General features: G+C 41.8%; 1 protein-coding gene across 19 annotated transcripts in view; it reads right to left on the bottom strand.

Moving 5' to 3' along the window:
* Window positions 1–17,382, bottom strand: part of fryl (furry homolog, like) — a 99,079-nt gene that overhangs the window by 64,343 nt on the left and 17,354 nt on the right. For 11 of the 19 annotated variants that reach the window (XR_012593997.1, XM_074636135.1, XM_074636136.1 and 8 more), the window contains exons 1-2: window positions 15,190–15,788; window positions 12,720–12,785 (exon numbers count right to left, since the gene is read on the bottom strand). The exons of 1 other annotated variant lie outside the window; for it this stretch is intronic. Coding sequence is in view for 16 of the 18 variants with exons in the window: in XM_074636135.1 (XP_074492236.1) it covers window positions 12,720–12,785; window positions 15,190–15,415 (292 nt within the window). In the remaining 2 variants the exon portion in view is untranslated. Of the gene's footprint in view, window positions 1–5,743; window positions 5,963–12,719; window positions 12,786–15,189; window positions 15,789–17,382 lie in introns of those variants that run through there. 7 more of the 19 variants (XM_074636142.1, XM_074636146.1, XM_074636147.1 and 4 more) reach the window with 3 other exon arrangements.

The raw sequence follows: 17,382 nt of genomic DNA, 5'->3' as shown, positions 1-17,382 counted from the left end.
TGCCACTCATCTGAGGCCAAAATAGGAATCTCTTCCAAAAGCTGACCCCACTGCACAACCCTGCAAATGATCAAATCTCACTGTTTTAAGCCAGGAACTGTACTGGCTGAAACACTAGCGACTCACTTGTGACCTCAAGGTCATGTTAGTTTTCCTATTCAAATCTAAATGCAAAAGTTCAAGCATGCTTTGCGAAGAATATGTAAAAAAGAAAGCTTGTATTTCAAGTGCAATGTTATTTTGTGACTGAATGGCTGATCAATCTGAACTGAACCTTGATTGCAACTTGCCGTTATACATCACTTACTTATTAAATTGATTCTATAGTCATTATTTGACTCGTTCAAGTGATCGGCTAATGCTTGTAGTCCTGCATGCAAACCCTAAATTTGGGAAAACTGCTGTTAGTTTTGGGGCTTCACATATTTTTAACATTTTACAACACACATTAAAACTAGGGCTGACAATTAATTAAAATATTTAATCACGATTTATTGCATGATTGTCCATAGTTAATCGTGATTAATCGCACATTTTTTATAATATGCTGCTTTATGCAAATGTGTGTATATATTTTCTACTAGAAATCAATTAACAACACAGAACAATGACACATATTGTCCAGAAACCCTCACAGGTACTGCATTTAGCATAAAACAATATGCTCAAATCATAACATGGCAAACTGCAGCCCAACAGGCAACAACAGCTGTCAGTGTGTCAGTGTGCTGACTTGACTATGACTTGCCCCAAACTGCATGTGATTATCATAAAGTGGGCATGTATGTAAAGGGGAGACTCGTGGGTACCCATAGAACCCATTTTCATTCACATATCTGGAGGTCAGAGGTCAAGGGACCCCTTTGAAAATGGCCATGCCAGTTTTTCCTCACCAAAATTTAGCATCAGTTAGGAGCGTTATTTAGCTATGAAACTGAGTCCGCTACAACTTAGTTGCGTTATTATCACATTTACTTTGACAGCCCTAATTCACAATATTCAAAATTGAAAAAAAAAGCCTGGTTTAAAGAACTGAAACTTGCCTCGCCTCTAGAGGTTCTCAAGGCTGTACCCTAAACTGAGAAACAAAGAAGCTTTCACTGGTTGTTCTTCCTCATTATATATCTTCATCAAGTTATCTGCCAAAATACAGTTTATCTGTGGTCTGAAACATTTGAGAACACGCTGTTGTCTAAGAGATTCAGAACAACCTGAAAGATGGACAGTACTGCAACTACAGTTGATAGGAAGAACTGACGAGTTGCTACTGCGGTAGAAGAAAATGCTTATGTTCTGTTTTGTTCTGAGAGGCCTATAAGCCCGACTACTCTGCCAGAGCTCCATGGTTGAGCTTTAAGAAATGGAGCACCCCGCAGGATTACACAACTATTAGAGCAGCGACTCCACCTTGTCACAGTTCAAATAAAACCCTCCCAAACGCCTGCTCACTTCCCCTGTCAGGACAACCAGAAACAACAGCACCAACACACGCATACTGCTGGAATGCAGGGCCGCCAGTGGGTCCTTTTTTTTTTTTAGAGCGCGAAACAAAGGAATCACCGCCAATGTTTACGTGGCGTGGCAGTGCCAATTCTGCTATTGTGTCTCAACATGCTCGGTCTCTGACGAGTTACTACTAGTTTACTCTTCACCAATGCCACTTCAAAACAAGAAAGAATTTAAAAAGTTACAGGGCAAAGCTAGTTTGTTAGAAGCCATCAACACAGGGACAGATTGAGAAACCAATATGTATGCTGCATCATGAATCAAAATTTTACAATAAAAGGGCTAAACTGTGACCTCAATGTGCTAATTAATTAAAGTCTAACATCTCTAAACCTTAGGACAAGGTAAACAACAACATGTTCTGTATTCATTAGAGAGGAGGGAAGAGCATCACAAAGAGAGACTAGATGGATGGAAGTTTAAGCGGGACGGCTTAGAGAGGGTTTCTGAAATTAGGCCCTCTTTGTTTGAGAGGCCCAATGACAAACTGGCAACCAGCACAGGATAAGGGGAGAGAGAGGGGTGAGGAGGGTGAGGGTTGAGGAGGACGGTAATTAGAAAGAGGGAGAAATGGAAGAAAGTTGTTTACTCAACAGGTGGCTGGTGGTGGCTTTCTGGATTTAATCGTGAGATCTGTGAAACTGAGTTTCTCCACAAAGAATCACACAAAAGCACCACTTTTTTCTTGGAAATAAGTCATTCAGCATGATAGAAGCATAAAAAATGACTAATCGACAAAAGAAATTATAGTCAACAGAGACCAAAACGATTGATTAGTCAACTAATCGACTAAGAGGGGGCAGCCCTAGATGTATATACTTTTTTTTGTTGTTGTTTTTTTTAAATTACATATACTGTATTATCATAGTCATGGGGGTTAGAGACTAGCAGCAATCACTGTGCAAGGAGCAGGCCCGTTAAGATAACTCATTTTGTTGGACGATTTATTGTCCCACAAATAAATTGCAATAAATGATAGTATTATTATTTTAAGACCATTTTATGCCACTGATATAATGACAAGGCAAAAGTGAGCATAGCTAACATACCAACACTCACTGCTTGACCCCTACTAAAGTAGGGCCAAAGGTTTTGCCCTTTTGGAAAAATTTCAAAGATTTTGGGCACCCTGGACTTCTGACCCCCAAAAGGCACAACTAGACCAGACTGTCAACCATCATACCAAATTTGAAGTTCCTAAGTTAAATAGTTAACTTAACTTAACTTATAAATGCGAACTGACGGAAGGACGGACACATGGAGCGCTATACACCCGGCTACGTTGTCGCGGGGATATAATAATATGATAGCATAATGATGCAAGTACACCAATGAATTTTTAATTCTAAAGAATATTCAGATATTGGAATGTGAAAAAAATATTAAAATATCCTAAATAAATAAAGCAGATAAAATAAAACCACACAACCAAAACAATAAATAAGATGGACTCTTGGGCTCTCTCGTGTCTTACAATGGTCGGGAAAACGCTGCTGACATGTTGGTGACATTCTTATGTAAACAAACACTCATGTAAACACAAAGGTCATGTCCATGTATTGCATGATAAGTCAATGTAGTAATTATTGTGGCAGGCATAGCGAGGAGCAGGTAAATCCTGGCCGAGTCAAAAGTCCATCACAGGGCAAAATATTAGGGCTGCCCCCTCTTTTTAGTCAACTAAGAATTTCTTTGGTTGATGACAACCCTACAAAATATATAGACAAATGAGTTCAAACTAACATTCACACCTATGGGCAATTAAAAGGTTCTTATCTGCATGACCTGCATATCTTTGCACCCGGAGTAAACTGCCGCAGAGACAAGAAGAACATAAAACTCCACACAGAAAAGCTCCAGACCAGAAACCTTTCTGATGTCTTGTGACAGTCCTTCTCACTGAGCTACTGTTCTGCTTTACAGTGTCCATATCACTGAGACTCCTCTTAGCTTACATTTTATTCTGTACATTTAAATGTTGACATTGGCCTAATTTCAACTACTAAACCTGAGAGCTGCATTCAGCACTGTTGACCACAGTCCACTGCTAGACATTAGAAAACTGGGTTCAACTTCCAGGTCCCTAAACTGGCTCAAGTTTTACCAACAACACGGGGATTACTCTTGTGATCACAACAAACTAAAATAAAGTGGAGGTCCCAAAAATCAGTGCAACCACGATATGCCCCATAAGCTTTTAATTCCGCAAAACAACACAAAGTCTTGTTATGCTGCACTGAAATTTCTCTCTTTCTATTGATGAGGGTCCAAACAGTCAGCTCACTATTTAAATATGTGGCCTACGCAGCACCGTGGTAGCTGAGTGGTTACAGCACACGCCATTTAACCACAACATCGCCAGTTTGATATCCAGCCAGGGACATTTGTTGCCTGTCATAACCCCTCTCTTCACTGTGAAACGGCTTGTTTTCTTGACTCTTTAGCTAATATATTTCATATAAGAGTAATAATTTCTTCTGACATTAGTGGAGGCACTCTTCTTTATTTCAGGTAGCCTGTCTCTGGTATAATAAACTGCAGGAAACCCTGATAATTAACATCTTACCTCCATAACTGGTCAGTCAAAAATCTGCATGTGATAACAAATCTATCGTCTCATAACATCTGCCATTGTATTGCACAACCGTACCTCATGAAATTGGAGTGGGGACCAATTAATTTGGCTGTATTGATAATGAAATTCATTGCGCCACTTCTCTAAGAACTGATAAACTGTTGTTTTTTTTAACTACTACATGTATATAAATCAATCAATGGTTCAGGACCAAACCAAATATCTGATGTTTGCTTTAAAATCCACTTTTAGTTACTTTGCCGGCCGCACATATCTAGAATAAACTTTTAAGCTTCCATATCAAGAACAAACTTGTACGACACGTTCCGAACCGCTATCAGAATGTGTGTTTGTGTTTGTGAGAGAAACAGAGTGAAAGCTGATATGAAGCTTGTCTCATTAAAATCTACGATAGAAAAGAATATATATATATATATATATATATATATATATATATAAGAATATATATATATAAGAATATATATATATAGAGAGATAGAGATAGAATATATATATATATATATACACCTTAAAAAAACACCCGCAACTAAGTTATTTTTCAATAGATCAACTATATTGAAAATGTGTCAGGGGAAAAGTGTGCAATTTCGAGTTGCACAAGAAACAGGGTTCTGTCTTGGGCAAGTATTCATGCAAGTAAAACTGGAGTGATTAATCAGCTAGGGCCGTCCTCGACTAAAGAAATTCTTTGTCGACTAACACCAATACTATTTTGTCGACTAACCGATTAGTTGATTTAATCGTCAGATATGTAAAACTGAGTTTCTCCTCAAAGAATCACACTAAAGCACCACTTTAAATCTGGTGTTTACCAGAGATGACTTGAAAATAAGTCATTTAGAAAGGAAAAAAAAAGCATAAAATATGACTCATCGACTAAAGAAATTTTAGTCGACTGAGACCAAAACAACTGATTAATCGACTAATCGACTAAGAGGGGGCAGCCCTAGAATCAGCAGGAGGAGCAGCTGGTCAATTCAAACATGCCGTTTGCCGTCCACCTTTGTCCATCACTACATCTCAATGAGACTGAAGAGGCAGCGCCTTTTTTGATTCTGGGTGTAACATGGGCTGTATGGGAAGCTAATAATAGGAGGGAACCAGAAGACGGATCAATAGTAGGGAAACATTAGCGGCCCCAGAGGGAAGGAGAGAGAGGGTTATAAAAGTAGGAGGAGAATAAAAGGAGGGATGAAGATTCTGTGGAGACTTAAAGAGAGATTTGGATGTCAAAATATTTTTTTTAAAAGTTGATAAAGATGGTAAATAGAAAGAGTAAGGGAGGGTACTTCAAGTCCACCTGTGTTCAGTATCGGCAGATGCTCATCAATAGAAACATTATCTACGGGACAACCAGGAGCCAGAAGAACGATGATGAGGAGGGGGGCGGAGGGTGAAAGAGGAGGTTAATTGCTGCCACCTGCATACACATCAAACAAGCCTGGCTAAACCTGGACTAAACATAATCAGTCATCCTGACAACTCCATTAATAACCGCTTCTCTTATCCACCGAGGAAGATAGGAAATCTCAGCAAGCATGTACAACGCTGCACGGGTCTGCTGGCTGTGTGTGCGTGTGTCTGCTAGATAAGTCCGGTGTGGTATGTAAACATGTGTGCAAGCTTGGCAAAGGTACTCACAGCTGCTGCTCCAAGACTTGAGCAGAGATTTGATGCTGATCTCAAAGAAGACCGAATCCTGCAGGCTCAGCATGGCGGCTCTCCAGAAAAAGTTAGGCTTCACCAGAAGGCACAAATGTCACTTTCATTTCACCCAAACATCCCACTCTTCTCGAAAAACACACACCTCTCGTAAGCCCCCCCGCAGAATACTACCCTCCACAGGTGATAGTTAAAGGCAGCATCCTGAAAGACGAAAGAGGAAAGCGACCCAAGAAGTGTTCTACGTCTAGTTCGATGAAGAGTGAAACTGGTAGAAGAGGAGGAGAGAGAGCATAACCTGGCTAGTTAGAGAAGTATTCCACCCCAGCTCCCGCTGCCCACTTGCCAATCCACAGAGTCCCTCATCCCCGTTTCAGAACGGAAAAAATCCAAAAGAGGCAAAGGGACAAAACTGCGTGAGAACTTTTGCTCCAGATAGAGAAGAAACAGTGCACGATAGAAGTCTTAACAATGCACGGCAATATTCCCTCTCCTCTTCTCTTCCTGTGTGTGTATGTGTGCCAGTCCTAGCCCACTAAAGCGCTGTCAGCCTCCCTCCGCCTCCCCACTAAAAGCTCTCCATTCGCTCATGACCAGCCCCTCCTCTTGTTCTCTTACTGATGCCTGCTCTTTTCTCTCTGAGTGAGAGCGAGAGCTTGTTTCAACAGCAAACAGAGGGAGGCGGGAGCAGCAGAGTGTGTGTGTGTGTGTGGGGGCGGGTGATGATGTCATCAAAATGCTGCGAGTGTTCCCTGGCTGTGGCTCAGCAATGCATACGCATGTCGGAGCTGCTACTGTGCTGCTGCTGGCCTATCAAAACGACACTTCCTGTAAGCTCCACAGCAATTCTGATGCGTCATCCCCGACTGCAGTAGGAGGCAGAGGAAAGAATGGGAGGATGGAAGAGAGGAAGAAAAACAGGGAGGATAAACTGGACATGGACATGGGGGTGGGGGGGCAATGTACACACCACAACTAGTAGTTTAATCAGATCTCTGGCCCAAAATAATACAAATATTATGATCCTAAAATAGGCCTCCATCTTCAAAACAACAACAACTACCTGACACTGTGTTAGTGCTGCTTTCTATAAGTTTCTGATCTCAGATCAGAGCTTTATAGTGATCACAGCTGATCCATTTGTTAAACTAACCGTTCACACCCAGTGGAGTCATAGGCATTACACCATTACATCATCCAAAAGCTACCAGGCAGAGTGACACAAAGGATGATACACAACCTCACTACACAGTGCATTAGTGGGAAGACAGCCCACTGTGTTTGTGAGAGATACAGACACCTGATTCATCTGATATTTCAATCTTGTATCGATGGCAGTTTTACCTTTAGATATATATACATAGTAGGGTTGGGAAAGAGAAAAAAAATCGATTCACTAACGTATCGCGATAATTTTTTAACGATTTTGAAATACATCTTTTAATGCCAGAATCGATATATTTGCTCCATTTGAGTCTATGTGGAGGTAGATGGAAGTTACCGCTTTTATTGTTGTAATCTGAGTAACGTGACGTCATATCCGCTCCGTATCAACCAAAACAACCCGCAACCGGCTGCTACGAGGACCTACAAAACGTTGGAGGGTTTGCGTGGATACGACCTGCAACCTCACATGTTAAATCCAGCGTGGTAAACACTACACGTTTCACACATTGACAGGAAAAGTAGAGCTAGACATCACAGCTAAAGATGCATGCTAACTCTGTCACGGACAGGAAACGTTATCGTATCGCGGTAACGTTGCGGTCGAGCCGGCCGTCGCTCTCATCTCCGTGGTCAAATGGGCCGACGCTACGACTGTAGAGCACCCATATACTGACATTTATGTTAAATGCATTCAAACGGCCCCGATGGAGCTGACCATGGATGGATAAAGAGAACGGAGCTGACGGGAGAGCTAGAGACCACCTTGGAGAAGTTAGAGGAAGTAGACACGTGGGACTATGTCTGGTTTTCAAAATAAGGTGTTAACAAAGGGAACTGTATATACAAAAATACATCTATGGAAATAAGATTGATTGGATTATATTCACCAGAAGTATAAAACATTACATGTCCCTTATAAATTAAAAAGAAAATACCACTAATTTGTGAGGGAAATGTCTTTATTCTTTAATTTTTGGGTTGTTGAACAAGTTTCCCTAGAAGTGTACGATTACATTTTTATCCATGGTCTAGTGTTAAAAAAAGTTAACAAAAATCGTAATATCGAATCGCAATACTTGTACAATCGCAATACTTAAAAATCGCAATACATATCGAATTGGCTCCCAAGTATCGTGGTAGTATTGAATTGGGAAATAGGTGTATCATCCCAGACCTAATATGTAGATGCCGCGTTGGCCTTTGATTCGTACGTCAACATCGCCGCCATATTGGGGAGGTCAGGACTGGCCAGTAAACACATACAAGTGAAATGGGGAGCTGCAGTTTTTCAGCCAATGAGGTATCTACGTATATACATCTAAGGTTTTACCTGCTCTCGCAGAGACTTAAAAACAAAATCCACATGACATCAAGCAATCTGTAGTCAGGCGCAGGATTTAAGTTTGTTTACAAAATATTCTGAGAGGAACAGCACGGGGAAGGCTGCGAAAGACAAATGCTCTTTGTCTTCTTTTAGTTTAGTCTTCATTTCTCTGTCGCCCTCAGTCTCTCTCCCTCTGTCACATGTCCTCCACTACACAAGTTATGCAAAACGAGGCAGAGCTCATTGCAAACAAGCACAACACAAGCAGATGCTTTGTCGAGCCCTGGCTGGTGCTACCCTGATGCAGGCTTCCACTGTGAGACTCATAATAAACAAGCACTGATTCTTTAGAGTCCCATTGCACATTTTCCAGCAATAACATATTGCTTTAGTTCATTTGATGACATCTTGGAAGTTTAGGATACAGTTACATGTAGTCTGTAAATCATGAAGAGACGTTTCGTGGTGATCATCAAAAGCCTCATTCTTTTAAAGTTAAACAGATTGGGCTTATATTAAAGGACTAGTTCGCAATTTTGGGACATATGCTTATTTTTGCTGAGAGTTAAATGAGAAGGTCAATATCACCTTCATGTCTGGCCAAAAGTGAAGTGTATTTCCCAAAAATGTCAAAGTATTTCTTTGCCAAACCACTTGGCTGACACTAGAACCAACGAGTGAAGATACTATAGATCATATAAAACTAGAAAACCTAATGAATCCATCTGTACCAACCATGTCATAATAGCTTGTCGAGGAGGAGGTTAAATAACGCTGCAAATTTGCGGCAAATTTTGGTGAGGAAAAACTGGCATGGCCATTTTCAAAGTGGTCCCTTGACCTCTGACCTCAAGATATGTGAATGTAAATGGGTTCTATGGGTACCCACGAGTCTCCCCTTTACAGACATGCCCACTTTATGATAATCACATGCAGTTTGGGGCAAGTCATAGACAAGTCAACACACTGACAGCTGTTGTTGCCTGTTGGGCTGCAGTTTGCCATGTTATGATTTGAGCATATTGTTTTATGCTAAATGCAGTACCTGTGAGGGTTTCTGGACAATATCTGTCATTGTTCTGTGTTGTTAATTGATTGCCAATAATAAATCTATACATACATTTGCATAAAGCAGCATATTTGCCCACTCCCATGTTGATAAGAGTATTAAATACTTGACAAATCTCCCTTTAAGGTACATTTTGAACAGATAAAAAATGTGCGATTAACTATGGACAATCATTAAATATTTCAATCGATTGACAGCTATCATTTTCAAATGTAACTAACGAAGAAATCCCCTACCCCAGGCCTCAAATCTACTCAAATCTGAAGGCTGAAGACTGGCGCCTTTAGCTCAACCTCCGGGGCAGCAGGAGGGAGGCAGAAGTATTTGGCAGAAGCGTAATGTGTACACATTGTGTTTAAAAACAGATTTAGAGTTCATATTGTTACCCTTATCAGCAGACTAGTTCATATATAAACATGCAGAGACCTCTGCAGGCAGCCGCTGTGTTTTCTGTAAACCAGCTGTATTGTTTAAGGAATGCAGAAGAATAACTGACAACAACATCATCATCATCATCATCATCATCTCTCTGGGAACATTACAGCTAAGAGCTACTGTCCAACACAGCTGACGTAAGATGAGGACTTCAAATAAACAACATTATAACCGACTTCCTGGAAAGAAGAGCTCGCTAATTGAATAAACTCGACTAAATGCACGACCAAGGCGAGTTCTAGTAGCTCCATTCACAAAGTGGGAGCAGTGGCTGACAGCTCGCCGTCCAGACTGCAGACCGTATAGGGGAGCTGTTCCTCCCAGGAGCCCACAGGGTGGAGGATGCATTTCCTGTCCTGGCCTCTCTGAAGGGCAGTGGTGGGAACAATAATCGATAGGAGCTGTAATTCAATCCCTGACCTCCCCGGTGGTGCCTGGGCTGCAGAGGACACGCCATTTAGATCCATCACAGCAGTCTGGGGTATGCAGCACAACTCTGCAACCTGCACAGCTCCTCACTTCCACACGCTCCCCTGAGAAACCAGCTGTTTCAAACTTCCTCGTAATAGTTATCAACCTCTGAACATTTAGACTCAAACTTTTTAACACACATATACATCAGACCGGCAATACGTCATCCAGAGTGGGCTGGCATGACCACGCCCCCTTTTGGAGGAAAACTATCCTGTGTCCCTCATAGATGGTAACAGAGTAAACAGAAGAAGTTGAAACATGTTTCAAAAAACGCTAATAGTATTAACACTATGCTGAAGAGCTGCTGTGTAGTTGGTTGCACCAACAATAAATCCAAAAACGCTGATCTCTGATTTGTTTTCCTGTCGTGTCCTAAAAAAGATCTAAAAGAGGGGCTTTATGGCTCCAAGCTATAGACCAGACCAGCATGGCTTTATGGCTCCAAGCTATAGACTAGACCAGCATGGCTTTATGGCTCCAAGCTATAGACCAGACCAGCATGGCTTTATGGCTCCAAGCTATAGACTAGACCAGCATGGCTTTATGGCTCCAAGCTATAGACCAGACCAGCATGGCTTTATGGCTCCAAGCTATAGACTAGACCAGCATGGCTTTATGGCTCCAAGCTATAGACTAGACCAGCATGGCTTTATGGCTCCAAGCTATAGACCAGACCAGCATGGCTTTATGGCTCCAAGCTATAGACTAGACCAGCATGGCTTTATGGCTCCAAGCTATAGACCAGACCAGCATGGCTTTATGGCTCCAAGCTATAGACTAGACCAGCATGGCTTTATGGCTCCAAGCTATAGACTAGACCAGCATGGCTTTATGGCTCCAAGCTATAGACTAGACCAGCATGGCTTTATGGCTCCAAGCTATAGACGAGACCAGCATGGCGTCATCTCCGAGGCTGCGCTCTCTTTTTGGGGAAATAAACTCGCCACAGGACCAGGAGAGAAAATGATGAAAAGCTGTTGTGTAGCGGGTTAACCAAGGCTTTCACACTGACATTTGAGGCTCATACGTTACGTGAATATTCACTATCAGTGTGCTAAATGGCTAAAATGATGCTGGTGACAGTGACTAGCATGGCTACCTAACGTTAGCTTGAGTGGGAGGCTGCTGCAGTAATACAGTCATACATTAACGTCATAGCAGCATCAGACTGTCGTCTTCAACTAAATCTCAGCCTATAGATCAAACAGTTGGTTATTTACAGACAACACTTAGCCTAACGGGATTCAGTCAGATATGTAGAGATGTCTGGATAAGCAGCAATATCCGGCCACTGTGTTGGACGGGGGAAGACTGAAGGGACATGACGGCGATCAACCTTCATTTATTAAGGTATCGCCAACGCTCAGGTTCAGGAAAGGTCGCAAAATTATTATTAGACGTGTATAAAACAAACGTTTGTTTAACAAGAGATGAATGTATAAGAACTTGTCAAAATTACAATCTAAACATGTCAGATTGCATTGATATCAATGGGATCTTCAGTTTTCTGTCCCCCAAAAGGGGGCGCGGCCTTGACTTTTTACAAAGTACCCGTATGTGCTGGCCACATTTTTCCTGGCCAACTTCCATGATATAATGCTCTTTAGCTGTATGACCGTGAATAATCCCAAAAACTTTTATAAATAACTCCTTGCACAAACCACAGACACATTGGAACCCAGTGACAGAGCATTTCTCCTCTACTCAAGCTGAGAATGAACAAACTCATTTCTCAGATTTGCCTCGCAAATCAAGAGAGGCAACTCATTTCATTCTCAGGTCAGAAGCAGATCGTCTCTGTGGGATGACAGAGCAGAATGTGAATTAAAACTCATCTTAATACAGGTACAAAAAGGTCAGCTCGTTACTCATAGCACTGCTTCAAAATGTTCACTACGGAGGAGCATTTACTGGGAAAGCTGGTTGGAGAAAAGAAGAATGATTCAAGGCATTTGTCTTCCCAGCTATGACACCACATTCCCACTAAGTGCAGAGTCTGCTCTGAGCTGCACCATTACGGGGTTTGTTTCACGACAGTTGGCTAATAACTATTTAAGAAACCCGATGAATAAGTCTGTCCAGAGCTGTCTGGTGGATACACACCCAATGGACTAGTTCAGCACAAACCACCAGTGTACACTCATGTTCAGTCACATGCTCCAAACACTCCCAAATCACAAACAGGAAACCTGCTGCACCCGTTAACCAAATACCGTCTCAATCAAACCCTTCCCAAAAAACTCAGCAGCACGCCGTGTTGCTGGGTGATGTCACCGTGTGCAGAAGAAAGACAAATGACAGAAAGAAAAGAGCAGCAGCACCACCTTAAAAGCCAACTCAGGCTATGCCAGTTCTGCAACAAGGGAGTGGCACTCAGGGCAATTTGTTTGAATCAGAGCTGAGGTATGAACACACCATGTCTAGAAACCTGTCCTTACCTCCACTACTGTAGTAATCACATCAACTTATTTTATTATATAACTCACCAGTGTGACCCCTGCCACCACGAGCAGGATGAAAAAAGTAGAATTTCCTAATATGACGGATGTTTCCTAGTTGGAAAGAAAGAAAGGAAACATTTGAAAACAATTTGCCCAATCCAGTCTGTATGAATGTCATCTCACTGTCTTTTAATATGAATATCAACACATCACCAGCGGCCTGAGCTGAACACAGACACCTATTACCGCAGTCAAGCTAAATAAAACTTTACTTTCACAGCTCACCACATCTCCAAACCAAAACTCATAGTTATTGTGGGTTAGTTCAGCAAGCTGACTTATCTAGTCCTCTTCTTGGAGGCTAACTGAGTAAAGCAGAAGTTGAATTATGCCTTTAGCAACAAACAAACAGGGAGCAAGCGTGCTCTGACAGGTAATACTGCAAAAAAAGCCACACAGAGAGACTGACGACAAGTCATCACTACACTGCTGATGCAAACAGGCCGGCCTGCACGCACACTTAATTCATATGTGTTCACACATCTTAAACCTTTAACTACTGTATCCATTGACACAATACTTCAGAGGATTAACATTTTCAGCACATCTCATACTTTAGAGCCAACTCTCAAAGTTTTGCTACAAACGCCATAGTAGGCAGGTCCCAATACTAATCCTCAAATACTGATGATTTGATATTCATTTTAAACTATGTTTGTTTGTTTTTTTCCTATTTAATACAGCGGTATAAGTCATACTTGGCCAGCAGAAGAGCTAAGCATTAGGGGAAAAAACAGCATCACAGCTTTCCATTGATGGTTTCCCATAATAATAATAATCTGTATTTATATAGCACATTTCATAACATAAAATGCACCTCAAAGTGCTTCACAAGAGAAACAAATCAGTAACACAGGTATTAAAAACAGAGGACACAAAGAGCGAAAATAATAAAATAATAAATCCATAAAGTGATAAAAAAAATAGGATAATACTATTAATAAAAACAAGTTGATAGTGGGAAAAACTATGTTCAGATATATAACCATAAAACAATGAGAATAATAATAATAATATTGTTTTTATATCGCGACACAACGACCCAATAGCAGCACGTACACTCTCATTGGCCAGCATGACGTAAGAGTCAACAGTGCGGAGATGCACAATCTAGGGATGCAAAACAGAACCACACTATATCAATCTACCTACTTATTTATATATTTTGGAGTTCAAACACATTAGAACTGTTATTTTTTTTTTATTCTCCCTAATATGCAAAACAAACTGAACTGAAACCGTGACCCAAAAACCACGATACAAACCGAACCGCTGCACCACTAGAGGTCATGACGTAGTCCTCTGCCACCTGAATGCCACCTGTGCGTAAATGATCGTGCATTCATGAGAATTGTAAATTAATGTCATATAAGGTCACGCGTCCTGCCCCGTTCATCCGTCTCTGCCAATATGTCAACACGCTGTCTAAAGTCACGCGCTCTCTTCAAAAGACCTGACGTGCCAGAAGAAGTAAATCAGCCATGACATGAATTACACTCCCTGTTGACCTTAATATATACAGAGATACGCAACTTGTGATTTTTAGGTTGCAGCGGGCTCAGTTTTAAAGCTAGAGTGAAGATACTGGTATCATCTCAAACTAAAAAAATCGAAGGAATCCATCGATACCAATCATGTCATGTCTTGTCCTGACGGAGGCTAAATAACACTCCAAACTTATGCTAAATCTTGGTGAGGAAAAACTGGCATGTCCATCTTCAAAGGGGTCCCTTGACCTCTGACCTCCAGATATGTGAATGTAAATGGGTTCTGTGGGTACCCACGAGTCTCCCCTTTACAGACATGTCAACTTTATGATAATCACATGCAGTTTGGAGCAAGTCATAGTCAAGTCAGCACACTGACAGCTGTTGTTGCTGTTGGGCTGCAGTTTGCCATGTTATGATTTGAGCATATTGTTTAATGCTAAATGCAGTACCTGTGAGGGTTTCTGGACAATATTTGTCATTGTTTTGTGTTGTTAATTGATTTCCAATAATAAATATATACATACATTTGCATAAAGCAACATATTTGTCCACTCCTATGTTGATAAGAGTATTAAATGCTTGACAAATCTCCCTTTAAGGTACATTTTGACAGATAAAAAATTTAGAAGATTAATTACAAATGACTCCAACAACAGGTCTGCACAACTCATAAATTGTGTTTGTACCCAAGAAAAAATTAAAAATATGAAAAAGTTGGTGAATTCAGCAAGTTTAAATCGGTTCGTATGAGTGGTTCTTGCATGAGGCCTGTTGTATCTATACAGTGTATGTGCATGTTAGCATGTATGCATAAAGGGGATGGGGGTAAAGCCAACCTTTGGTTACATGTTAAAGCTTAACAAACACTGAACGTAAAATTACCAAAAGCACCTCTATGAAGAGGCCTAGTTGATTAGCAGAGGTGAACACAATATCAATACAGGTAACTACGGCATCAGGTGTACCTTTGAGGCGGGTTCGGTTTCTGCGGGCTGGCTTGGACAAGCCGATCCCCGGATCTACCTCTACCATCGGATCTACCTCCTCAATGGTCTGCCCCATGGCCAGCAGGCCCAGTCGCTTTATACGAAGGAGCCGCGGACCGGTCTCCCTCCCGGGCAAGACTCCCCCATGTTCAACGGGCCCATCCCCTGAGATGACAGCCGGAACCAGGCTCCTCAGAAAGTCCATGTTCAACAAGACTTTCTTTCACTCTGGTGCGTCGTCGTGCTCCGTGCCATCCTCCCATACAAAACCACCTGTCTGCCTCATTTACCCCATTTACAGACAAGCAGGCAGACAGTTCAGTTCAGTCCAGGTCGTCTCCAGCTGCTAGCTACATGCAGCAGCTACACATCCACTCACTGTCAAGGCCTGTATGTGTGATGGGCCCTCACAGACCAGAAGAGACCACCTGTCAGGCTCTCGGTCACGTTGGCTAGCTCCAGTAAACAGCTTCTCCTCTACTAGTTAATTCAGACCGGGTGAGAAACATTACCTGTCTGCTCACAGCGAGCGGAGGAAGCAAACAGACATGCCACTTTTCATGAGTCGTGACGTCATTGTGTGAGTGGGCAGGGCCATGTTTGAGTGCCAAGCGCTATCTGAGGTGGGACTAGAACATGTTCCACAGGAGATAACGCAAGCCTGGGCCAGCGGCCAATCACAACAGAGACGACACAAGCCACACCCGGCTGGCCTGTGTTGCTCAGCAGTGAGAGAGACACCCAGAGAGGAGGAAGAAAGATTGACATAAGAAGTAGGAAGAGCTGGCTACACCGGCCCGCCTGCATTTACTGATAGCTCTTATCATCGTCGGAGTGGTGTTACTTGTTAGCATTCGTACACAAACACAGATGCTTGTTTGCTAACTTACTCAATAGCAAGATTGCCCCGTCCCCTTTGCTTTCACTTCTGCTCGACTGCGCTGAGCTATTACGAAGAGAAGCAGAATAAGCAAAGTGATGGGGTCTGTGAAATGGGGGTGATGACAGACTGCTGCGCTCTGCTTGGCTGCACAGCTTGTACCTGCAGCAAAACCCTTCCAAGTATCCCAGGCTGGGGGGAGTGAGTGAGCAGGACTACACTGTGCTGACTCTCATAAAAAGCTTGCTGCCTAAAGAAATCATCAATTCGCTGTTCTCTGTGACTGAGTGCAGAAATTAATAGGCCATCCGAGCAACAACACAGCCGGTCCTCGATGGCAACACAAAGCTGTAACGCTCCACAAAAATTAAAGATGACTGTGGCAGCAGTGTGCAGGAAACTGTTAAAAACACCTTGAAGATAAGCCTGTTCTGCTGAGTCATCATTAACTATACACAATAACACAATTGGGCGATACAAAACGGCACAATACTTATCTTATCTGGCTCTAATGAAGACTCCATTTAGCATTTTGATATTAATATTGAGTTAAGTGACTCGGGCGGTGTCCGAAATCCCTCACTTCTCCTTTTTGTAGTGCTGACCTACTGTATAGTAAGAATTATTATACCCTATATAGTGGACTCAAAGTATCCCACGATGCAGTGTACAAAGATGGTCACTAAGCGAACACTATATACCATCATGCATTGCGCTTAAGCATACGGACAAGAAGAGAAATAGCAGCGTGATTGCAACCTGCAGTACAAATGTAAATAAATATTGATATTGGGTGGCCACAGAGCTCTTAAAGCTGTTTTATAGAGAGTATTATTGAGAAGTATTATCGATGAGAGTATAGTTTGTTTTCCCTTATGTTGTTGGAGTCGTGGTGCGAAAATAATGTTTAACGTGAGCAGAGCAGCGCAAAACAACTCAAACAGCCACAAAGTACTTTGTATTTATTAATCTGGGTAAATACGCTCAGTATAATATCATTTATTTATGTCGGTATTTATTGTGGATGGTCCTTTGGTCGACGTTGACCTGGCACGTTTTAATCATGCGACAGCAATGACGTAATAAACGGTGCAGAGAAATGACCTGAATAGTGTCCAAAAGGTTTTTTTTTAATTTGCAGATGAACTCACTATATAGTCCTCTATAGTGAATAAGTGAATGATTTCAGACACAGAACAATGGGAATTTAAACTTTCAAAGCTCTTATCTCATTATTTTTGGCTCTGTGGTCACATATAGACCTTATGGTTGAGTCTCGCAGGGTCTCACTA

This window comes from Sebastes fasciatus, chromosome 5 (genome assembly GCF_043250625.1).
Source record: "Sebastes fasciatus isolate fSebFas1 chromosome 5, fSebFas1.pri, whole genome shotgun sequence".
Taxonomy (NCBI): Eukaryota; Metazoa; Chordata; class Actinopteri; order Perciformes; family Sebastidae; genus Sebastes; species Sebastes fasciatus.
This window is presented reverse-complemented; position numbering and strand designations above follow the sequence as displayed.